The following is a 26,334-nucleotide window of genomic DNA, read 5'->3' on the forward strand; positions in this document are numbered from 1 at the left end:
ACCCTGAATCAGTCACCCAATTTTGTACATTTTCAATCAATTTAATATAAAAAACCCTACCCAGTTACACCAATACATTTTTATTTATTTGCTTTTCTGATCGCAAACCTGCCACATGAAATATAATACTAACCCAGAAGATGCACTGTGATCACTTTGGAAGTGCTAAATTAGAAGGAATGATAGCATTTTTATTAAATAAGTTTTATTAAAAGGCATTTCCTTTTGCGGACTACAGTTGCCTTCATGAAATGGTTGAAATGGCAAAAAAGATGTAGGATTTTTGGCGACGATAGATTCTCCTCAGTGGTGACTTTACTACCAGTTCACTGAGAGGGAGTTTTGCTCGCTTTGCTTGTCCGCGCGGCCACCGCACATTGCTGCGCATGCGCAGTTGACTGAAAACTATTCTGTACATGCACAGAAACATGCTGACGGCAGAAGAAACTGGGGAACTGGTTTGGGGGCGTGGCAGGCCTGGATCACTGAGGGTTCCAGCAACCTAGGCCGCCATACCACTACTGGTTTGGCCGAACTGGCCCGAACCGGTAGGAACCCACCACTGATTCTCCTCCCACAAACCTTTGAAGCTCACATGCATAAGTTTGCCATAATAGATTTATTGTTTCCCATGTATGTGCATTCTTAGAGACATATGAGAAATTTTTCCTATCTGCTCACTTTTGTCATCTTTTTTATGTAGGGTATGAAAAAGAAATTTTACTGCCTATTATTGCAGGAGAAAGGATTTGGAAGGGGAAATAAGTTTCATTTCTTTACCTCTGTTGTTTGAGTTTTGTGAAATAATTCTTAGGGTGAGATTATCATAATGGATGCCAGCATTGTCCTGGAAAAAATATGTGGGTAGGGGAATATTTTCAATAGACATTGATGCCCATGAAAGGCATGTTGCTGGTATGTTTATCTTCCTTTAGACCGCCATCACGCCATCCCAAAACAGACACCTCATCAGTTCTGCGGTGAAGTTTGACAACTGTGTCCTGACACTGTTGCCTGACTGTCTGGTAGGCAGTTTCTTGTGAACAGTCCAAGAACTAAAACAACAATCAAACCCAGTTTTCTATTTTAGCGGTCTATGCAGATAGCAGTTTGAGGAAGGCTGCTGGGATGAGTTTTCCCATTCGCCTTTATCTTTGGCTTTAATAGGTTTACCAGATCTGGCCTGCAAAAATACCCAGATTACCAACAGAACTTGTTTGGCAGCGCAGATCTGGTAGCTGAAAGTTTTAGCCTTAACTTTATTTACAAAGCTAAGATTTTTTTTTAACAGAGTGAATAAAAGTTATTTATATAATGTCTCAATATTCAAATATTTTTCCGTAGCCCCTTATTTTTAGATTTTGAATTATATCCACATTTGCTTGCTTTCCCTGCTCTACCCTCACTACACACACTACTCAGTGCAGAATTGTTCATCCAAAGGCTTCTGGTCTAAAGAAGGAGCTCAAGTCTTCTGCCTCTTTTTTAGCCACCCACTATTTTTTTCTGATACCCAGTTCTTAATTGTTGTCATGGATCCTGATCTCCTAGGAGAAGCTTTGGCAAGGCATGGATGTCTTCTGAACATTCATGGGAGAAAACAAATTATCTGAAAGGCTCCTTGATGCAATTCATCCAGTTGTAAAACATGATTTAAAGACAGTATTACCATTATCAGTGTGTTTCTGGGTTCAATTCAAGGTGCTGGAGATTACCTATAGTATATAAGGCTTTATAGGTAACCACCAGCACCTTGAACTGAATCCAGAAACACACTGATTATAGTGTGTTTGCAACTGAGATTCTGATCTTTGATCTATGGTGCTGGTCCTGTGAGTCCCTTGGACTGCAAGGCAATCAAAGCGGTCAGTCCTAGAGGAGAGCAACCCTGACTGCTCTTTAGAAGACCAGATCCTGAAGATGAAACTCAAATACTTTGGCCACCTAATGAGAAGGAAGGATTCACTGGAGAAGAGCCTAATGCTGGGAAGATTGAGGGCAAAAGAAGAAGGGGACAACAAAGAACGAGGTGACAAGTCACCGAAGCAGTAGGCATGAGCTTAAATGGACTTCAGAGGATGGTAGAGGACAGGAAGGCCTGTCATTCCATAATTTCAGCATGCCATTATAGGTGTGATGTCATTGGTTCCTTTTTTGCTCCCAGTCTCCTGGTATACTCCATGTAGCTCATGAAGTGAAAAGTGATCCAAAAAAGTGTGTACAATAAAACATTTATAAGATGCCACAATATTCCACTAGTTTTGATTCAAAACGCTCTGAAGGAATTTTAATTTATTCATTTCTGTTCTGACTCCCCTCGTCCCACACCAACACACGCTGAGCCAAAGATACTTTAAGGAATTTATTAAAAGACAGACAGGTCCTTGGCAGCAAACCAACACAGATAAGTCTTGGCAGCAATCCAGCACAGACAAGCCTTGGCAGCAATCCAGCCTGCCAAGCTAGCCACAAAAGTTCTCCAACTTTTAGCCAATGCGTTGATTCCTGCAACAGGGCATGTGCACAAACATTCCTCTTACAGTCTTGAGAGGAGCCTAATTACCACCAGCTGAGTGCAATTATCTCCTGTAACTGTGCAACTGTTCCTTACGCCTATCAGCTCTTCGGTGCCGGGCATCCAGGAACATTCAGGAACTGCTGACGTCCGGATCACACTCCCTTGTCTCCTCCCCACTGGTCCAAGGCTCAGGCGCCTCCTGGTGGCGAACTAGCCTCTCTGCACCCTGCTTGGAGTCAGAACCCTGTCCAGGGTTCTCCACATCCTCCAGAGCCGATTCATAGGGCCCCTCGCTGTCGGAGTCTGGTGGCAGCTCCAACGGCTCCTGCTGGGCTACAACACATTTCTTTCTGCATTTCTTCTATTTCTTCCACTAATTCACACCAAATCCCTGGTCTCTCACAGTGGTACAAAGCAGATCCAGGCACTTATATTTGAAATCAGCATCTTGATTTGAGAATATCCAGCTAAATTGTCTGGCACTTTTTATGTTCAAAGGTAGAGGCAAATGCCATGGACCTGAAATGATAAGTCTATTTCTAGATGCAGCCTGTGAACACCTGATCTAATCATAGCCTAGGACCATGTATAGCCATTCATTAGAGGCTTAACAAGGCACCTATTTATTCTTCCTGCCTCAAATTGCATAAAAAAGAAGATTATCATGTGGGACATAGCTGTATATATACCTGGTGATCTTTGTTTGGCCTGAACCATTCAGTTTCAGGTAGCAGGTTCATAAACTTCAAAGGAAGCTGAAGTAGAAAGCCAGTCAGAAAACAGAAAAGAAAAGAAAAAGATATGGGGGAATGGTGAGGTGAGAACTCTGAGTAGCATCTACAACTCAATACTTTTCAGCATTGTGACATAGGAGACACACAGCTATCTCTGAGAGTTTGCAGTCCTCACTTGAAATCCTCATTGGTTGTTAAAGGGACATTACTTTCTACATGGTTAAATAATTTAGCCTGACCAAAAAACCCTTCCCATTTTACTTCTCAGATTCTTGAAGAATCCTCTTCTATTCACTCTAGGGATTCCCCAAGTGCCTGTAGACTGTTAGAGCTGTCATATTTCTCTAAACTAGGCCAAAGGCAGTTAACTCATGTTGGAATCTCCTTTTCTATGCCATTCAAATATAATAATAATGATTATTATAATAATATAATTAAAATCTTGCTGCCCCTTCATAGTCCAAACAACTGTCTTACATTGTTTGAATGGCTTTCATTCACAACACTCAACAGCTTTATACTTTATGTGGCCAATCAATCCTAATTGTTAGCTTGATTTGCAAAGTACATTTTTCATTCCCTTTCAGCACATTGTGAACTGAACTGCTCTCCTTTTGCACTTTCCCACAGGTCAGCTGTAGAATTTAACTTTGCTGTCGATTGCTTGTGATCGCCAATACGTGTAACACAAAAAATTCAAGCGACTTTACCAGACTACCATCTGGCAAAGTGAAGTGGGTGAAAACACCCAGCAGTGATTTGTTGTCTTTAAAATAAGATGATGACAACTAGACAGTCAGAATGAGAGAGATTTTACACTTGTGGGATTTTCTGACTCTGGTGTAAGATCTTTTAATTGACTCCAAATAGATAGAATACCATTTGACATAGATAGTGGTGAGCACCATGCTTCACTATCTTGGAGTAGCCTTGAATTAATAATGACAAATATGGCGAAAGTTTTCATCCTCAGGCTTTCCGCAAAGGAGAATACTACTCTGATTAGGAAGATGAAGTGGGAAAAAAATTAAGTGAGAGAGAATTAAAAGGATGGGGCCCAATCATGCTACTACGGTTGTCAAGTAGGATGAGATGCCAAGTGCCTGCAGTGGGTGGGAGTCCAGATATATAAGCAGCCTGAACACGACATCAATTTCTAGTGGAAGAGGTAGAAGGCAGGAGAAGATCTGCTTTCCAAATGGCTCTTTTCACCAACTTACATAAAGGAAAGCTTTGGGATCATGAATTTAATACCATTTTGTCTAAGGTAGGTCCTGTTTGTATCTCATATATAATAATATAATGTTATACAATACAATGTAATACTTTGAATGGGTTTTTTTCTTATTGTTTTCCAAAGTATATGGAATTGCAAGCAACAGAACAGATCTTTTTTATGTTTGTCATTCTTTTAAATATGATTCAGTACAGAATTCTGTATAAAGCTTGCCTTTCATTTTAGTGTTTGCATTCTAATGAATAATATAGCTAAATCAAAGATTTTGACGACGGCTGGGGAAATTGGGAGAATGAGAGGGGGATGTCCATAAATTGTCTCCAGTTATTCAGAGAACAAAGCTATCAGAATTCAGCTTCTATGAGAAAAAAGAAAATTGGCTCTATAGTACAGTGAGTACTATGATAGATACAGAATCAGTGGAAAATAATAAATTGATAGAGAGGACTCTGCGAAGATTAGTCACAAGAATACCGAAGAAGAGATGTGCTTGAAGTAGACAATAAAGAGCCTTTAAAGTCACCAGTGGTAGAACTGGAAGAACATAAAAGAGGCCAAAGGAACCAGGCCAAAAATAGTAAGTGAGCAAATCTGAATAAACATTGGATAGTAATAATATAAACTAAGATAAAGTTTTATTTTATTAAATTTATATAGCTGCCAAATTCACACAAAATGGTGCTGGGTGGCAGATAACATTAAAAGCCTACAGTTAAATATGCACAATTTAAATCCCTCCTCCCCACCCTGTGGCAATGACAACAGAATCAAACAAGCCACTTGATCAATTCTGAATGTGGTCCCCAAACCTGATGACAAAACATGTCTTCACCATCTTGCAGAAAAGCAACAAGGTAATCTTATTTTGGGAGGATGATATTCCAAAGGGAGGGAGCCACCACAGAAAAGTCCTTGTTCCCAGATCCCACAAGATGTTCTTCTTTGGGACTTGCCATATGATCTGCCTTCTTGCTCTGTGGGCTGGGTAGATGTAATCAGAGAAAAGTGGGTTGGCCTGTAGGGCTTTAAATGTAGTAACCAGCACCTTGAATTGCACCCAGAAGCAAATCAGCAACCACTGCAGCTCTTACAAAAGAGGTTGCATAGGCAAATTTGGACTTGCACAAAACCATGTGGGCTGCTGTATTTTGAGCCAACTGAAGCTTTTGGATGCTGTCCAAGGGCAGCCATTGTAAAGCACATTAGAATAGTCCATATGGGACCAGGGTGTGGGTAACTGTGACAAGGGCCTGTTGGTCCAGGGTTTAACTTGTGCAGAAAACACAGTTGTGCAAAGGCCCTCCTGACCATGACTCCTGCTTGGTCCTCAATCTTGAGTCACAAATCCAGGAGAGCCCCAGATTAGGCACCGGGTTTGTCTGGAGCAGTGCAATTCCTGGAGAACACCCCACATTCTCCCCAACAATTTTGCAAAAATCAAGGATTCCAAACCACGCTGCTTTCCAGAGTTCAGTTTCAACCTGTTGCTCCCCATCAGGCAGCAGGTTCATAAGTTGTTGATTAGTTCACAACAACAACCTCCAGGCCCCATGAAAGGGTGGTTGTGGCATTACTTAACTCACCAAAGGCAAAGATGTTCAACTGAGTATCATCAGCATACTGATAATATCTCACCCTGTGGTGGCAGATGATCTTGCTCAATGCTTTCATGTAGATGTTAAAATAGGAGTGGAAAAAATGGATTAAGCACCTACCCAAAACAGGGACCGAGGGACAGATCTCTGGCTCCCAATCAACACCAAATGGAAATGATCTCAAAAATGGAAACAAACCACAACAGCAATAGATTCCCCCCATTGGTGGGTTTCAAAAAATTTTGGAACCTCTCCTGTAGGTGTGGCCTGCTTTCCGGGTCCATTGGTGGAACTTCTTCTTACCGGTCCAGTAGATTTGACGAACTGGTTCTACTGAACCGGTGTGAACCAGTAGGAACCCACCTCTGATTCCCCCAGTCGTTTTGGGGAGAGCCATATTTGACTGAATTAGATGCTGGCTAGTGAGGCAGGGCTGGCAGGAGTGCACTGGGTTTGGATGAGCTCTCTTCCTCCCAATGGAGGGAGCCATTGGGGACATGCCAGAATGAGAGCAGGAATTCAGTTTGTCTTGTGGTCTCTGCTTCCTTTGTTCCTCTTCCCCCAAGCAAAGTGGCAGTTCTGTAGATCAGCCAAAAGAAGGAAGAGGTTTCACCTAGACTCACTTGAGGATTGTGAGCAGGGCCGGATTTAGATGAAAAGAGGCCCTAGGCTATTCCACTTATGAGGCCCTTTCACCTCCCAAAGTTTGTAAATTACACGAGAGACAATAAAATACATCATTACTGTGATATATATCAATATATATCAATATATATAGCTGGCCTCCTGATGGAGGGCGGCTCTGCTCTGCGGCAAAGGCAGCGAGGCCAGCCGCCTCCCCTGCTGCGCTCAGCTGTCCGGCTCGGCCCCCTCGCCCTCACCTGCCTGGCCACTGGTGGGCTCCGCGTCGACAGGGCGGCTACTGGGAGTGGCCGCGCCTCTCTCCCGAGAACGTGGGCGGGCTCCCCAACTGCCATGGTGCTGGAACGAGCTTAACTAATACATTTTTATGTTTGTTTATTAGTCATATGCGTAGAATTTCTCCTTGTTTTCGGTTCAGTGTTTTAGTGTTCACTGTTTTTAGAATAGTGTAATTTTAATTTTGCTAACAATTTGAATGTAGGCCCCTCTTGATCTTGAGGCCCTAGGCTGAAGTCTAGTTAGCCTATAGGAAAATCTGGCCCTGGTTGTGAGGGAACGAGAAATGGCACAGGCCTAAAATAAATATTGAAAGAAGAATGACCCAAAGGAGTAGGTTGTACAGTTTCCTTTTAAAATTTATATACTTTACCAAAAGGAATATTTGCATAGGTGGTTGTACTTCATTGCTATACTGTAATAAGTTTGCTTGCTTTGTTTACATTATGTGTTATCAAGTAATGCAAAATTTTGCATTACCCAACAGCCAAGAATTGGGTTTGCACAACATTTGAGTTTAATATACACTTGGCTAGCTGTGATTCATAGTCATACAAACACCGACAGTCTTGACCTTCTTTGTAAGTTCCAGGAAAGGTTTCACAAGCCATTTTTATTGATCTACTAATGCAAACCAGGCCCAAGATTGGTAATTCAGAATGAAGTGATTAGTAAAAGGTTAGAGAGGCCAAAGTAAACTGGCAATTAGCTTTCTTAGTACTTACTCGGTCTACTGATTGATTGGCCTTTGGCTTTCTTATATGTGCACTGTGTTTGAAAGCAACTTGAGAAAGCTGAGTTGCGGAGCAGGAAGCAACATAAACAAGTAGAAGAAAGTGTTATTTTGGGATCACTGTTTAGAAAGAGGAAGTGTATGATGCTGACGACGCTGACATCAAAGCAGAACTAGATTAAAATTGTCATGCAACTAATCTTATATAGGATTTATATAGGATTTAATTGAGTAGGCATTCTGTAATTGACAAAGAAATAATTGGGTTCACTGCCTGAACTAGAAGACCTCCAAGGTCCCTTCCAACTCTGTTATTCTGTTTGTCTTCTGTCCTACCTTCCGTGATGGCCAGCATCATATATACTTATTGGGAGTTCTTGTTTAACAACCACTTGTTCAATGGATATTTCAAGCTAAAACAACACTTAACAAATGGGACTTATCACCTGTCCTTGAAGTTCTAGCTCCTCTGCGATTATGTGATTGTGATCTGGATGCACAATCACATAACTGCAGTTATGTGAAGTCAAGTGTCCTACAATCATGTAATTACCACTTGCAACCTTCCCTGCAAGCTTCCCACATATTGTCAATGAGAAAGGTGACAGGGAAGCTTACAAACTACTCCAGTAAGTTGCTTGTACTCTCCCTTACCTAGCAGCAACCCACATGTTGGTGATGTGCCGTGCACGCCCTTGTGCACTCTTCCCCACCTAGCAGTACCCACTTACATGCCTGCCAGCCTGCTTGCAAACCAACTAGTCTCACTTAATGAAACACCATCCCTACTTAACAATGGCAACAGTGAATTCTAGCAATGCTATTACTAAGCAATGTGGTCATTTGATGTTGCATTTAGTGATGGAAATTCAATATTGTTAAGAACTACCTGTATAAACTAATTGCTTTAGTCAGAATAACAGAATAACAGAGTTGGAAGGGACCTTGTAGGTCTTCTAGTCAAACCTCCTGCTCAAGCAGGAGACACTATACCATTTTAGGCAGCTGTCTGTCCAGCTTCTTAAAAACCTCCAGTGATGGAGCACCCACAAATGCTCCGAAGGCAAGCTGTTCCACTGGTTAATTGTTCTCACTGTTAGAAATTCTCCTTGATTCTAGATTGCTTCTCTCCTTGATTACTTTCCATCCATTGTTTCTTATCTTGCCTTCTAGGCTTTGGATATGTTGATCCCCTCCCTTCTTTGTGGCAGCCCCCCAAGTATTACAACACTGCTCTCATGTCACCCCGAAGTCCTTCTTTTCACTAGACTAGATATACCCAATTCCTGAAGCTGTTCTTCATATGTTTTATCCCCCAATCCTCTAATCATATTTGTTACTCTTTTCTGCACTCTTTCCAGTGTCTCAATATCTTTTACATAATATGGTGACCAAAACTGGATGCAGTAGTCCAAGTGTGGTCTTATTAAGGCTTTATAAAGTGGTACTAGTACATAACGTCATCTTGATTCCATCTTTCTCTTAATGCAGCCTAAGATTGCATTGACTTTTTTGGCTGCTGCTGCACACTTATATTTAAAGTGATCCATTAGGACACCAAGATCCCTTTCACACTTACTGCTATTGATCCAAGTTTCATCTAATCTGTACATAATACAATACAATACAATACAATACAATACAATACAATACAATACAATACAATACAATAGCAGAGTTGGAAGGGACCTTGGAGATCTTCCAGTCCAACCCCCTGCCTAGGCAGGAAACCCTATACCGTTTCAGACAAATGGCTATCCAGCATCTTCTTAAAGACTTCCAGTGTTGGGGCATTCACAACTTCTGAAGGCAAGCTGTTCCACTGATTAATTGTTCTAACTGTCAGGACATTTCTCCTCAGTTCTAAGTTGCTTCTCTCCTTGTTGAGTTTCCACCCATTGCTTCTTGTTCTACCCTCAGATGCCTTGGAAAATAGTTTGACTCCCTCTTCTTTGTGGCAACCCCTGAGATATTGGAACACTGCTATCATGTCTCCCCTAGTCCTTCTTTCTATTAAACTAGACATACCCAGTTCCTGCAACCGTTCTTCATATGTTTTAATCTCCAGTCCCCTAATCATCTTTGTTTCTCTTCTTTACACTCTTTCTAGAGTCTCCACATCTTTTCTACATCGTGGTGACCAAAACTGAATGCAGTATTCCAAGTGTGACCTTATGAAGGCATTATAAATTGGTATTAACACTTCATGTGATCTTGATTCTATCCCTCTGTTTATGCAGCCTAGAACTGTGTTGGCTTTTTTGGCAGCTGCTGCACACTGCTGGCTCATATTTAAATGGTTGTCCACTAGGACTTCAAGATCCCTTTCACAGTTACTACTGTTGTAGTACATTTACATGTACATTTGTTTTTTCTTGCCTACATGCAAAACCTTACTTTTCTCTACCTTGAACTTCATTTTGTTAGATAGGGCCCAGTGTCCCAGGCTGTTCCGATCCATCTTGATTCTGAGCCTATCTTCTGGGGTGTTGGCTATTTCTGCCAGTTCTCTTCTCTCCAAGCCCAATTTCTTTCTCTAGTCATTTATTCTCCCGCAGCTGCAATTCTGTGCTTGTTTGGGGTGGTTTTTTTTTTAGGCTTTTGAAGAAGTTATTTCTGATCATCAGTAAGGAGAGGGAATGTTACACCTCTGTTCCGCAAGCCTATCTGGAAATAAGCTTAGTCTGGGGATAAATATGCTTATTTTCTGATTATGTAAATGTATTTGAAAACTCTCATACTTCTACTAAAAAAAGATGGTTGGCAATTCTTTTCTGGCACAGAAAGTTGGGAGGACACAGTAGCAGAGAAACTGTCCAATTGGAGAGAGAGCAGCATCTGGCAGTCTGGACTGAATACCTGTCATGTTGATGCATTTCCAGCCCAGAAAGAATTTTCTTAAGCAGTTTAGAGTCCAACTGGCACCCATATGAGGCAGAGGCAGAATTAGGCACACCCGAGATGTTGCTGGCTTGTTAGCCTCCTCAAGCTTTTCTTTTCTTTTCTTTATATCTATAATTTTTTTATTTTTGAATAAACACAAACAGACAAAACACAACAAACACCACAAAAATATCTTCCACTACAAATTGTAAAAAGTGTGTTAATTGGTTACAAAGAGCTTTCGTGCATCCCTTCCACAGTCATCACCTACAATTCATATCAAGTTATATATTTTAAATCAAATATATTTATATATATATTACTATCATCACACCTCAATCCTCATATGACTATAATTGTTTTTATGTCCCTTTATATAAAATATTCCAAAATTTAAAGCAAAACCACATGATGGCATTTGTTATCTATTTTCAATATCATCCAGCAACATTACATCTTTATAACACTTTCTAAATAAAAATTAATTATGTTTAATAACAACGTTTCTAAACCTCATTTCTTAATCACTGTTTATAATTTATATCCAATTTTCCTTTTATCATGTCAATACAAATATTACATTATTATCATTATCAATCATTTATTTAACAATATCTATCATCATTTCATTTTTTTAATCTTAGTTTAACTAAATTTAACTTACTCTTTTTAAAAATATTATAAGCTTTCATACATAGCAGAGTTTCTAAACTTCCTTTCATGATCACCAAGCTTTTCTTTTCAAACCTGATTTAATTGTGAGGCAAGTATTAAACCAATTGAGACCTTAGAGAGCATCTGCCTATCAGAATAGAGTTTCCTTGGTGTAAAATGGCTCCTTTTCTATTTTGCAGCTTCCCCTCCCCCCAATTTTTCTTCTCTTAACAAAAAGCATATTATAGTTTTTCCATTATAAATTAATGAAAGGCATTACACAAGGACTTGGCAGAAAACATTTTGGGTGGAAGGATGTCTGCCAAAACTTTTTTTTTTTAAAAAAACCTAAATTTGTTTCTTTCTGAATGATCTCTTATGATTATACCCGTATAAAATTGTTTTTACTAAAAATAGTTACTGTGTATATGGAGAAAAAGGAATGAAAGATTTTACCACACTGAAAAAGTCAGCAAATGGCATAAATCTGAATTTGCTGTTTAAATAAATCTTTACACACAAACAACTGGAAATTATTACTTTTTAAAATAAAATAAAATAAAGGTGGGTATAATTCCATCCATTGGACCAGAGGTGGTATTCAGCTGGTTCTCTCTGGTTCAGGAGAACTAGTAGTGGCAGCTGTGGTAGGGTCTCCCCCCACCCGTGTAATGTGTGAGCACTGCGCATGCTCAGACGAGGCACATGCAAGTGAAGCAAGCATGCGCACAAACTCACATTTGTGAACTGGTAGGGAAGGTAAGTGAGTCCCACCGGTTCATTGGACTGAATATTGTTTTCCGTAATTCTTTAGAATCTATGCAAGGCTTCCCCATCTCCCCTGAATTTGAATAAAAGCATATAATTTATAACAACACCAAAAAAAAATCTGTTTCCCATAGAAGAACCAGTGCCTCAAGATGAGTGAGGATGGGGCAAATCAGCCTTGATTTGATTAGGACTGGAAAGGAGGGTGTAACTTCATTTGAGTTTTACTTCACGATTCAAAGCAAATGGATTAGATGTGGGGAGGGGGGAGTACCAAATTATCTCTACCTTAGGTTGGGAGTCAGGCCTCTTGTAGGCAAGAGTGTGTTGATTTAGGATTGTGGTTTGCTGGGAATGAATTGATTTGCAGAAAGAGCAGAAACTGGCTCTCCTAGATATAGAGAACAATAACAGAAATTGACTGGTACAAAGGAAGTGGCTGTTCCACTTCCACTTCCATGGTCAGTGATTTAAATGAACCCCAAATGAGCAGAATTTAATCATCAGGATTAGTCCTAAACCCATATTTAGCATGCTGGGAGCTGAACGGACTGTCTGCTTGCATTGACAGGATCCGCATTCCATTAGGACAAGGAAGAACAAAGTCAAAGCTAAAAGGAGAGAAAGTGAATGAAATCCAAACAGTGTCAGCTTTGCCACCCCAAAAGAGGTGGGACATCAATCAACGTCTCCCTTTCCCTTATGTATGGTAATAAAAGCAGTGTTGAGTAGGGCTTTGCAGCTACTTGATTCAAATTGCAGTATTAAAATGGGATTTGGCTTCAGTTCATTATTCTGCTTTGAGGGGGCGGGGTTGATTGAAACTTTGTCAAATCAAAACCTACCTTCAGAACTTGGTCCAGGCATATTTTCTATCAAAATAGCACAGCTGTTGCTTAGGAGGATTTTGCAATACATTCAAGGGGAAATTTTCCACAAAGCATATTAGGGTGAGCAAGCTGCTCACCACCATGTCTCTTAGAAGGCTTAGCCAGCAGCTTAACATTTCCACTTGTTTGCGTTTATGAGCAGGCAAAGAAATCTTGCTTTGATGACTGTCTCTACAGTAATGCTTCCAGTGTATGTTTTATTACTTCAATTGGAGAATGATTTCGTGTGCATTTTCAAGGTGCTGCAACCAATTACTCCAGCAAATCTCTAAAGTATAGAGAGATTATTTTAAAAGAATTAGGCATATTGTGTCTTTTATCTTAAAATGTTTGCATCTTCTGAAAAGTGTGCTGTGATAGAACCCATCAATTTATATTTATTTTCTGTGAAGGTACACAGTATAGTCGCAAAAAGATTTATTTTACTGCTGATTCTCTGGCAGGTTTTGGTCCTTTGAATTAGTACAATAATATATCTAATGCTGGGAACGATTGAGGGCAAAAGAAAAAGGGGATGACAGAGAATAAGGTGGCTGGATGGAGTCACTGAAGCAATAGGCGTGAGCTTAAATAGACTCCAGAGGATGATAGAGAACAGGAAGGCCTGGAAGAACATTGTTCATGGGGTTGTGATGGGTCCGCACAACCACAACTAACAACAAAAACAACAACAATATCTTGCCCAAATTGGCCTTGGATGAAAGCCAGTCAGTAAAAAAATTTCATATAATCTTTCATCACAAATAATATATCAGATACCCATTTATTCCTACTAATTTCAGGGAATATTTTCAAGCAAATTGATGGGGTTTTTAAAAACATTTGTAAGGTTTGTAATAAGTAATAAGGCTTATCTTACATAATAAAAATAATGTTTTTACACACCTTATCACTTGCACTGCATTTATGTGTCCTACCTTTATGGATTTTCCAATGAAATGTGAAAGGTTATCAGTATTCTACCACTGTTTCCTCACAGAAACAATGCCTTTTTATTTTATTTTCAAAGATGTGAATAAATGTGGGTCTTGGAATACTGCTGTATTCCTTAAGGTAGTTTCACATAGAAAACAGGAATGATATTTCCTTACAGTATCAAACTGGATTTAAAAAATGGAGCTTCACCATTCAAGTACAATACCTCACCACAATAGGAATATTAAGCGTCCCTAGAATATGATTTTATCATCACCGTATGGTAATTTAATAATGTAATTAAGAATATATAATGTTGTGCCTGCATTTTGATAAATTCAAAATACAGTAACTAATCCAGATTACCAGAGACAAACCACTTTCCTTATGTACTTAATTAAACCTTAAGATTTTCAGGAGTCTTCACAAAGGATGCCCGAATTTGGCAGCCATTAGAAGGATCCTTCTTTATGCTTATCCCTGAGGTAAAAAGTAAAGGAGTCATGCAGAATTTACTCTGCTAGTCATTGACAACTATAGAGGGTTACTGTTCTACAGTTGAGACCTCCTCTGGTTTCTGGCTGTGATTATGTGCCCTTGTTAAATTGTTTAAGAAAATTTCGGATTTGCATTGGATACTAAGTTTGTTTGCAATCCATTTTATAATCACACACTAGGATGAACTAAAACAATTAGTTTAAAAATTCAATGTTTGTACGAGAATGATTTGTCACAATTCTTTGGTTTATACTTAAAAGTATTTTCAACAGTAGAATATTACCCAAAATATAGTAAAAAATTGACTTAAATGAAAGTTTGTCTGGGATGAATTTTTAATGAATTTCAGGAGTTTAATTATATCATCTCAACATTGGTTGTTTTGACACTTGCATTAAAGCAAGCAAGTATTTTTTTTAATTTTTTAAAAAACAAAATTAACTTTTATGATTAGCAAAAAGGCATTATCCAAATTTATTGCTAACTGGAAATCTCTTATGGACATTTTGCATAAAAATAAAAAAAATGAACTTGCAACTTCCGGTTTTTGATGAATCGACAGGACAAATTATAGAAAGTAGAGCAATATGATGTAACCTCAGAGAGAGAGAGAAATATTTGTACATATAACTGCTATGAAGAATCTTAGGAGCCAGCTCTATATAGGTTTTTTCTTTTCTTTTCTATTTTTCCTTAATTTTTTTCTTTTTTGCATCATTAGAATTTTTAATTTTGTACTTTTCTTTCTTATTTTCTCTTAGCTTGTATTAGCTGTTATCTTTTTCTTAAAAGTTTTAATGAAAGTTATATAATATAAAAAGAACAAAGGTGCATGATGCTCCTGTCAGTAAACTGAATGTTATCACAAAATAAGTTAAAAAATCAAATACAACAATACTTAATTGATGAATAACTAAAATTTATGTTGACTGTATGTTGACATAGTGCTATAAAGCACTATGAAGCACCAAGTCTAAGTATTACTAAGTATTGCTAGTAACTTTATGCTAATATAAAGTTTACCTGTGTTGATCTAGCATCTGTAAATGACAGCATTCATTTAGATAACAAAAGCTGGTATTCATAGAATTCACCATAATCAAGAACATTCAGTTTGAATTAGGTTTTTTACATTTTTCAGGTTATCGTATTTTTTTGGACTATAAGACTCATCAGAATATAAGACACCCCATGATATTGAAGAGGTAAATAAAAAAAGGTTATTGCACTCTTCAGGCCTCTCAAATCCTCTGCACGCCTTGTTTTTTGCAAAAACAAAAAAAGGAGGGCATACAGAGCTTTGGGAGGCTCTTAGAGTGCTCCTGGGGGCTGGGAGGGCCAAAAATGAGCAAAAAATGGACACTTTTTTCCCGCTTTTGCAAAGGGGGTGGGTCTTGGTAGGCCAAAATGCTGTATTCAGTGTATAAGATGCACCCAGATTTTCACCCTCTTTTTTGAGACAAAAGGGTGCGTCTTATACTCCAAAAATACGGTAATTACATTTTAATATATGTATAACAGTTTGCTGCGCACTTGCTTCATTATATTGTGCTAGTAACACATTGCTACTGATACTTATTATTATTTTCTAGTACATTAATTTGTTTATTGATGTAGAAATGTGGTAGGGAACAATCTGGCCAATCCATCAAAATCAATTTTTTGTTTAAAAAAGGACTCACCAATTTTGCAATTGTAAATGCAAAGTTGTGATCAAGATACGTTAAGAATCAAGGTCCAAAAAGCATTGAAACACATGCTTAGCCCAGGAATTGTGGTCAGAAACAGAATCAAGTTCATAGTCACTTCACACATTCTCTGGAGTTTTTCTAAATTTTCCTGTTTTAAGTTAAAGAGACATTTTACTTATTTGGAAAAAGAACCAATCCAATTAGAAATCTTTTGTTATATCCCAAACTGTTCTTATTCCAAAGCAGGTGTTCTTTAAATACTGCATTTTCTGGATTTATCATGCAGTAAGGCATCTCAGGCTATGCTTTCAGTGAGAGGTCTAATAAATACACTTTATGACATCTATAAGTTGGTCTATTAACCTGCTTTTTACCCAAACTCTAGCAAATTTTAACTCTGTGTGGCCACGGCAAGACCTAATTGTGTATGGGTTATAATAGGACAGTCCTTTTTTATGTTACTAAATACAATTAATTTGCCTAAATGACAGACTGCTGAAAAAAAGAGGTCACCAGATGCCTCAACCCAAACTTTGAAAGTTTTCCAAGACATGTTGAATCAGAGACCAATACAGATGACCAAACCATTCCATTCTGTGTAATATTTTGCCAAACCAAAAGGAAAATGTTGCTATACGGGAAGTAGAGGTGTGGGTCTACTATGATGTATAGCATTTAGAAATCCAAGTAAGAAGAAACATATTTAGTATGTTGTTATATTGTGGTATGTGAGAATGACCTCAAGAGACAGGGGGAAGAATGTAGCAGCAGGAACATAGACGTGGCAAATGTTCAGCAATCATCTTCCCTAATTTATTGGACAATAATGGTTATGGGGGAAATATCCTTTCAGACTTGCAAGGTTCTGTTAATGCAACCTTACAATAAAGTACTGCTAGTTCTTCTGGGTGTACTTCTTGTCTGGAGTACCTTGCTAGGCTAACAGTACTACATAAATGTTAGTGATCCAGATTTTCTATGGATTCTCTTCTTTCCTGTGTTTCTTCATTGTGTCCATGTTAAATCCATTCATAGTTCCACATAACATATAGGTTTAAATGATTATAGGATATAATTGAGCAAAAATAATGAAAGGTATTACTTTTTGTATGGTTGTTTTAATGGTGAAAATGCAGTAGTGACATTGAATCAAGCATTTTTACATTGATTCTGTTTGCATCTTAGCGTAAAGCATTAGCAATACATTCTTTAATGTTCATGATGCAGTTCATAATTTTCCATTGCATATTATTTTACCATATCAAGTATGAGATCAAATAATGACCTATAAAAGAGCAACTGTTATCATTTCCAAAATCAACACTTGAGAACTTCTTAAGTGTCCTTTAATAACTTTGTTGACTTCAAAACCATTGATTAGGCGCCCATGCATTATTTCTAGGTTACACACAAGGACAGGTTACTCATGAAAGCAGCTATGAACATGATGGTGCCCTCCCAGCTTTGTCTTTAAATTAGGAGCAAGTCTAATTGCTCTGTTGGCCTCAAAAGCCTATAATTAGACACCAGAGTGTGCCAAACAGTATAAAAAGACCATTTGGCAAGATATATTCGCCTGAATTTTATACAGAAAATGTCTATCCAAAGCTCCTCTCTGCCATTCCTTCAGCATCTTTTTGTAGTTAATTATCTCAGGTGTGCTTCTGTTGCTGAGTTGTGTTGCAGGAACAAACAGGATCAGTTTTAAAGATCTATTTGTGACACATCTAACAACATTAAATTGCAAATCCAAACTATAATCTAAAACAGTGCAGACATTACTGTATATTTTTACAAAAATATCAATATTACTAATGTCAATTTATTTCACCTGACATATTATCATGTTATACATGTGCTTCCTATTGAATTTCATATACAATTACAAGTGCTGTTTTTGACTACATTGCTTGGCACCAAGAAAATCACCAGGACCTTGTACTATGTTTCAACCCAACTGATGTGGATCTTCAAGGACAGAGATGCCGAACCTTTTACTTACGTGTGCACGCCCACTCAATCTCCCTGGCCACCTGCACATGTGTGTGTGTGACCCCTCCCCAGGCTCCAAAGGCTTTCCTGAAGCCGAGGAGGGTGAAAAATTGCCCCAATGGAAGTTGGGAAATGAACTTCTGGTTGGTTTGTTGGGACCATTTTTTGCCCTCACCATCCTCTGAAGGGTTTCCTGAAGCCTGGGGAGGGCAAAAACAACCTCCCCTGGCCCTCCGAAGGGCAAAAAAGTCAGCTGGCCAGCACGCACATGTCCACTGGAGCTGATGGCTGGTGTGCCACCAAAATATGGCTCCATGTGCCACCTGTGCTTCATGTGCCATAGGTTCTCCATTCTGTTTCTAGGAGAATCTATTCATGGCATAGAAGCAGTGAGTTGGCCACAGAGGAAAGTACTTTGGGGGAAAAAATGTTTATGAAAATACTTACAACCAGTCTGAAATGAGGGTAAAGGAATTGTATCCAGAAATATGGGGTAGATTTTTTCCTGCTTGTCCCTTAACCTTCTTATTTTACGTGGTTACATTTCAAAAGGTTACTATACAGTATTGGCTGAACTACTGAGTTACTACTTCCCCAACTGAATAACTGTCTGACTCTTTACTGTCTCTTTATCATGTTGTTCCTCTTCTCAGCTCTTGTCTGGCAGAGAATAGGCATAAACAAAAACTGAAATCCAGAATTCTTGAGGTTTCTTGAGAATTAATAGAGCAGAAGCCTGAGCTGCACCAGGAAGGACATCACAATCCTGAAAATTGAAATGTTTATGAAATAAAATGTTTCATGCTGGCAGTTCAGTGTTATGACAACTATAAATATTTAGATGTACTGTATTTATGCTAATGATGGATTATTTCTACTATTAGATGAGTCACAGGAAACTTGGACAGCAACATTCCTTCTGTTTTTTGTTAGATTGCATATACAAGAGTTTTCTTTTCTTCTCAACTGGATTTCCAATGTGTACCTTTAGACAATGATACTCAACTGCTTATCGTTTAATTAAAACAGACTTTTAAACACTTTCCTTAATTTTGGTGAAAATAATTATTCAACTTAGTAATAAACATGACACTATAATAAAACTTACAAGCTGCATACCATGCAAAGCTTTTTGTGAAGGTTCCCCCCTTCAATTTCTGACCCTTTGTACACCAACTATATGAGATATACTCAACAAATGATGCTTCAAGAACTCAAATTTTCATACACCTTCCTATGTTTTCACGATCATTCTCCAAGACCTTTGGCAGATACTGAAGATAATGATAGTTGGCAGATACTGAAAAAAATATTTTCCCAAAAATTACTTTTAATATACTAAGACAATTGCAAGGATGCAATAACAAGTAGCTCTTTTGATGTCATCACCCCCCATGGGACCAAGACTGATCTGTCTCCTCCCAGTTTGATCAGCAACATTGCAAGCCATTTAGCTTTTGCTGATGTTCCCATTCTACCAGCCAGTCCCACTGAAGGTGCCAGGAGTCTCACAGACTGTTGGCAGGAATGCAAGGGCAGGAACAGAACATTAAGATAAAGAGGTGAAGGAACCAGTGGGAAGTTCCCATGTAGTGCAAGCAAGGTTCTTGGGAATGGGAATCATTAAGTTTCTTAATTTATTTCTCGATAAAACAATTAACATTTCTTAGCAATACTGGTTTGTGTGGCCCATTATGGTTTATGTGTGCGTAGGGTTCATGGTCTATGCACATAAGTGTACAGCTCAGGAGAAATATTGCTGAGATTGAAAAAATATTGCTGAGTCCTTCCTATTGTTTGGATGGTCATTTCACATCTGCTGAGATGTTTCACACAATTCTCTCTCAAAATTATCAATTGGGAAATTGGTACCTTTTTTTCACTGGTACCTTCAGGTCAAGATGCGGGTGAAGGGAATTGAAGTCCAATGGATCAAGACATAATTTAATGGAGGAAGGCTGTCTCTGGGTTTTTGTTTTTCTTTGTTACAATACATAAAAATATTTGTAGCAAAAATTTCCCACTGGTTACACTTAACAATTTCTGTAAAATAATATTTAAAAAATGCTTTAAAAAGTGATTGAGATGTTTTTAGCATTTGATGTCAATAATATAACCCTTAAGACTTGCTTTGGTGTTAAAGTAGGTTTCCTATCAGTTCCAATGGAGGAGGGAGATATAACTTTCCTTTCTGATTTGTACTGCAATTTAATCAATATGGCCCCAAGATTAAACACTACTAATTTTGAGCAGAAGGACTGTCTTATTTGGAGGTTAAAGGGCTGTTCCCCTTCAATGGATTTTTATCTTATAGTGTACATTCCCTGAAGGGAATGTACATGCTGAGCAGCTCATAACTGAAATCAGAATACAATTCCTTGGAGAAGGAATTGGCAACCCGTTGCAACATTCTTCCAAGGAAACTGAACTTAACATTCACAAGTAAAACATAACCATCAATATGATATTGGAAAATGAGTTCTGAGATTGAAAGTATCCAGTTAAGTAATGGGGAAGAGCCGGGGGCAAATGACAACAGCAATGGTGCTTGATGTGGCTACAAAAAAGCAAAAAGGATGTTTTGCTCCTGCATACTGACTTCAGGCAAAAGGAAAGTTGGATGCTGCAAAAATACACATTTCATTGGTATGAAGAAAGTCAGAATCATAAATCAGGGAAAATTAGAAGTTGTCAGAGCAGAAGCATCAAGACTGAGCTTTCATATTCTGGGAATCAGTGAACAGAAATGTACTAGAACATGTCATTTCAGATCAAAGGAGCATCAAATGTTGTCAAGAAAGGCAGACAAGAAATGGAGGAGTTCATTATTATTATTAAATAAAATCACAATCAGGGAAGAGATACAATCTCAAAAAGATAGCATGATCTCGATTCAAATCCAAGGCAAACCAATCTATATTATAGTGATTCAAGTCTATTCTCATAGAATTACTGATTTTGTGGGCATGGCTTGTGGGTGTGGCTTGGTGGGCATGGCCCGGGAAGGATACTCTAAAATCCCCATTTCCTCCCAAACAGCTGGGACTCGGTAGGCAGAGAATGGATAGGGGTGGAGCCAGTCAGAGGTGGTATTTGCTGGTTCTCCAAACTACCGGCTACCGGTTCTTTAGAACTGGTCAGAATCTGCCGAATACCTGTGCTCCTAGCACAGATGCAGAGGAAGTATGTTGAACAATTCTATGATGATATTCAATAATTAGATGACAACCCCCCATCCCCCCCTGCAAAAATACCATACTAATTTTGGACACTGGTATGCTAAAGATAGAAACAAAGTAACATCTGGAATACCAGGAAAATTTGGCCCCCATGTGTAAAATAAAGTAGGAAACAGGCTCATGGAGCATTGCCAAGAAAACACAATATTTGTAACAAATACCTCGACAACATCGGTTGGACAATATAAAAATCAAGTTGGCCATATGCTCTGTGAACAAATTGAGAAACTCATCAAAGAAAGACAGAATAAGATCTGGTTCTAGCTGCAGCTCAGATCCTAAACTCCTTGCAATATTTATAATTTCAAAGAAACCATTACAAAGAAATAGTTACTGATGGACAATCCTGACACCCACTGGAGCACAAAAAAAAAAAAAAAAAAAGAGGAAAGCCAATGAACGATTGAACCAAAAATAAAAAGGCTGCTAGCAGGAATAAGGTCCCAGAACCAATTTTACCAAAAAAAGGAGAAAGAAAGAAAGAAAGAAAGAAAGAAAGAAAGAAAGAAAGAAAGAAAGAGTTGGGGGAGGATAAATTGAACTTCACAGGAGATATAAAATAACCTGCTGTTGTTTCTGCTGTAGTAAAATGTAAGAGCAAAGTGAGGAGTGCCCATTTGTTTATTTTGGCTTCCTTGAAATTAAATCTTCCAAGGACACTACACAGTTCCTCGGTTGGCAACCATTACAGAATAAACAAACATTGCAAAAGAAGCTGGTCCTAAGTTGGTTGAGAAGAACAATTGGTCTACAAACTTTTCAGCCCAGTGAACTTTTGTTGCCAATCTTCTTGCACAGGTGTGGAGAAGTCATTATGCCAATCTGTTATATAACATCATACAAAAACTCAGTTAATATATTACTCAAATGTACTTGTTCCAATTGGGATTTCCGTTATTGTTTTCCTCTAAGCACTTCCTTACCTTTTGTTGTATTTTATCCCAACAACTCTTACTGCTACAACTTGGGGATTTAAACTTTGTCTTATCAGAATACATATGAGGGAGGAAAGGTTCTGATACTTCTAGAACTATCTTTTTACTTTAAAAAAAGTTAATTAATTAATAAATACTCATTATTTTCTTTATCTCAAAACATGGCTCTGGGCACCAAAAACATGTTCTTAGACAATAAAAATATTCGGTTGTAATTCAGTGTGTAATCAGGAAACATGACTACCTTCATTAAAAACAAGAGATGATAGATGATAGATAGATAGATAGATAGATAGATAGATAGATAGATAGATGGATGGATGGATGGATGGATGGATGGATGGATGGATGGATGGATGGATGGACGGACGGACGGACAGACAGACAATAGAGATGTGATAGATTTTCTAGGAACAGCATAACCACTTTCCTCCTCTTTATCTAATTGTTTAGATAATCTTCAGTTTAGTTAAACATTATTTGTTAGTTCACCTTTGAGTCCTTTTTAATAAGTGTCCAGTAATATTGATATTAATAGCCAGATATTAGTAGCCATTGGTTGTTTTCTCTTTTACTAAAGGAGGCTGAGACACAGTTCCTTAAACTCTTTATGCTCAGCACAGATGGGTTATTTTAGAGAAAGCCCAAAAAGTCAAAATGGCACCTACAAGGATGTGGTTGAAGTTTCACAAATAAGTAATACTTTAATGGTATGAAAACTAGCTATGACTAGGGTGAGTTCACCACTAAACAAGAACTTGATAAGGGCTGGGAACACTCACTACAGAGATAGTATTCAACCAGTTCTGACAGGTTCCGGAGAACCGGTAGTGGAAATTTTGAGTAGTTTGGAGAACTGGCAAATAGGCCGACCCCCACCTCCGCTGCCTCCCAGTCTCCCAGCTGATCTTCTTTTGTTCCCATGATCAGGAGAGCAGAGCTGCAAAGCAGGTTAGTGGTGTGGGGAGAAAATGGGGATTTTGCAGTATCCTTCCTCTGTATCACTCCCACAAAGCCATGCCCACAGAACATTTTTGAATCCCACCACTGACTCACTGGTCAGGAAATATGGAAGGACTACTGTGGGAGGAGAGCTGAGTGCATGGGATCCCAAACTAGAAGCCCTTCACACTGTAATATTTTGAAACAATCCCAATTTAACATCTGTTTCCTATCATTTTAATTGCAGAGGACAATGGACTTCAAGGTGTCTCCAGTTCTGGCTTTTGTGCATCAAGAATGAAAGGAAACTTGCAGAACTCCTGTTTTAAGATTTCTGAAGAATGGATGGAGAGCCTTTTACTTCCAATTTCTTTTCCCCTGGAAACTTCCCTTCTGAAATTGGCATTACCTTGGAACAGAAAACTACCTTTGCCTTTGTGGTTTTATTGTTTATTTTCCTTGGTGTTCTCATTGTCCGATGTTTTCGAATCCTCTTAGACCCTTACAGGACTACGCCAACTGCCACCTGGACAGATGGGCTGGAGGGGCTAGAAAAAGGACAATTTGATTATGTTTTGGCTTAGAGCCAGAAATGTAGCTTCTTAGAACCATTTCTTGTTCTCACACAGGCAAAATAAGCTAAAATTTGATGAATAGATGGGAAACATAACGAGTATTTGATGAAAAAAAATGCCTGGGTGTATCATGGCTGGATATTGCCCAGCTGAAATAGGATGACAGACATACATTCTGGTTTGTTTTTGTGTCAAACTATTTGATTTATAAGAACTTCAATTCATATCAGTGCCATGTAAGACTTAAATCCTATTCCCAAAATATGTGACTTATCTGGTGGCATGATTTACTTTGAGACAATAGCAATAGCAATAGCAGTTAGACTTATATACCGCTTCATAGGGCTTTCAGCCCTCTCTAAGTGGTTTACAGAGTCAGCATATTTCCCCCAACAACAGTCTGGGTCCTCATTTTACCCACCTCAGAAGGATGGAAGGCTGAGTCAACCCTGAGCCGGTGAGATTTGAACAGCCGAACTGCAGTCAGCTGAAGTAGCCTGCAGTGCTGCATTTAACCACTGCGCCACCTCGGTCCATCTAACCTGAAATCTATCTATTGGCTGATTTCAGAGTCTAATCAGCCTTGCCTGATCATACAAATGAAGCAGGGTTAACTTCCATGACTCCGTGGCAGTCCAAACTTCATTGCTAGACTGGATAATTGTGGGGGAGGGCGACATATCCCAGAAGAAGCCAAGGTAGTTTTTGAGTTATGACCACAATTGAACACAAAATTTATTTTGCTAAGTGAAATGTTTGCTAAGTGAGTTTTGCCCCATTTTACGACCTTTCTTGCCACATTTGTTAAGTGAATCATTGCACTTATTACGTTACTAACATGGTTGCTAAGTGAACCTGCTTCCCCATTGACTTTGCTTGTCAGAAGGTTGAAAAAGGTGATTACATGACCCCGGGACATGGCAACCATCATAAATATGAACCAGTTGCCAAACATCTGAATTTTGATCATGTGATCATGGGAATGCTGCAATGGTGGTCAGAGTGAAAAAATGTTCACGTTACTTTTTTCAGTGTCGTTGTAACTTTGAACGGTCACTAAATGAACTGTTGTAAGCTGAGGACTAGCAGTACTTTTGTAACAGTGCCAAGAGAACTGAGGGAATCAGCAGACATCAGCTTCAGGGTCTGTGAAGGTGTTGATTCATCTTCCCACCTTCAGCTTCCTTACTTCATTAAGGTTTAAGGATGAAAATAAAAACAGAAGAAAAGAGCAATAGGAGTACTATGAGGCTCCGAGGGATAGCAGGAAGCCCCAGCAGGAAGTAGGCCTGGCTGGGCATGCGCCTGTTTCTGGCAAGCTTTGATGTCAGCCTTGGCAATCCTTTCAGCTTGATGGTTTAACAATGCATCACCTGTTTTGCAACAAAAGGCTCACTTTGAAAGCTGCAGGTAAACAGATGCAAATATGGCATAAGCTTACAGTAAGCTGAAATTTATCTACCCACACTTGGAATTCACAGGTAATCAGATGCAAATACGACATAATCTACACTACATACTTAACATGAAGCCAAGTTTTGTTTTATGCTCCATGGTTACCAAAAGGAATTGGGTCTCAGCTCCTTTTATATAAATGTTTTGTACAGCTGCTCTTAAATAAATTGTCACAATGCCTGTATCTGTTCCAACTCTTTGCATTGTACTAACAGAAGATGTTGTTTGCACTGACATAGTAATTTGTGTAAATAATTATTGTTTTATGACCTATTTACATTAATGGTTATGTCAAGCCATCATGTGAAGTTAAACATTTTCTCTCCTTTCTCTGTTCTTTTCTTGTTATATAAAGATTTTTGTGTGTAAAAGAAACAAACAATGGAACATACTTTGATTTCTACTACAAACATGTTAGTCATTAAAAGTCTAGACTCCTACTTTGCTTAGGCATTCAGAAATGTTTGGAGGTGGGATGGAGATGGAGTCCAATTCTAAAGCAAAGAACACAGCCATGGTGACATTTAGAAATCCAGTTGTTGGGGTCTATGATACAACATTGAAAAAATCACATGTGGTGTACAGTACTTGATAGTATTTTGAGAGCATGAAAACAAGCAGCATTCAGTTGCAAGTGAAACTGTCATTCTTTTGGGGAAACCTGATAGAATTCAGCACTGATATTTGTATTTGCCTCCCCATCATATTGTCAATCTTTCAGAACAAGAATAATGCTCATTTCATATGCTGTAACAACTTTTGTTTCTTTTTATAAAAGGGTACTACACATAACTGTTGATTGGGAGCTGCCCAGAGTTCTATACAAGGTGAGCGGCTATATAAATGATTTCAATAACTTTATAAATAAAATAAATACATAATCATCCAGAGCTTATTCTAAAAGGGCCTGACACAATAGCCCCAGGCAAACTCTATGATGGGGATAGGCAACAGTGTGCCTGGAACTTCACTGAGCCTATGAGAGTTACCCTTGATGGTGTTCTTGACTCACCAGAATATAATTCTTTAGATTGCTTTAAATAAAAATACAGACATGGATACATATAGAGCAAGGGTGTCAAACTTTCAGACCATGGGATGGATGCCTCACATGCTGGCCAGCCCCCCCCCCCATTTTAGCGAAGGGGAAAAAGAGTGCCAG

General features: G+C 38.6%; 1 protein-coding gene and 1 long non-coding RNA gene across 3 annotated transcripts in view; one reads left to right on the top strand and one right to left on the bottom strand.

Annotated features, from left to right (window-relative positions):
* LOC148045391 (uncharacterized) overlaps positions 1-26,334 on the bottom strand; it is a 212,405-nt gene that overhangs the window by 84,940 nt on the left and 101,131 nt on the right. The window lies entirely within an intron of this gene.
* On the top strand, positions 4,424-25,522 carry CTXN3 (cortexin 3). The gene is made up of 2 exons (XM_087715877.1): positions 4,424-4,519; positions 23,390-25,522. Exon 2 carries the CDS (start codon positions 23,484-23,486, stop codon positions 23,724-23,726), a length of 243 nt encoding a protein of 80 aa, XP_087572003.1. The 5' UTR covers positions 4,424-4,519; positions 23,390-23,483; the 3' UTR covers positions 23,727-25,522.

This window comes from Thamnophis sirtalis, unplaced genomic scaffold (genome assembly GCF_051295495.1).
Source record: "Thamnophis sirtalis isolate CommonGarterSnake01/CBP01778 unplaced genomic scaffold, rThaSir2_p1.2 scaffold_5, whole genome shotgun sequence".
Taxonomy (NCBI): Eukaryota; Metazoa; Chordata; class Lepidosauria; order Squamata; family Natricidae; genus Thamnophis; species Thamnophis sirtalis.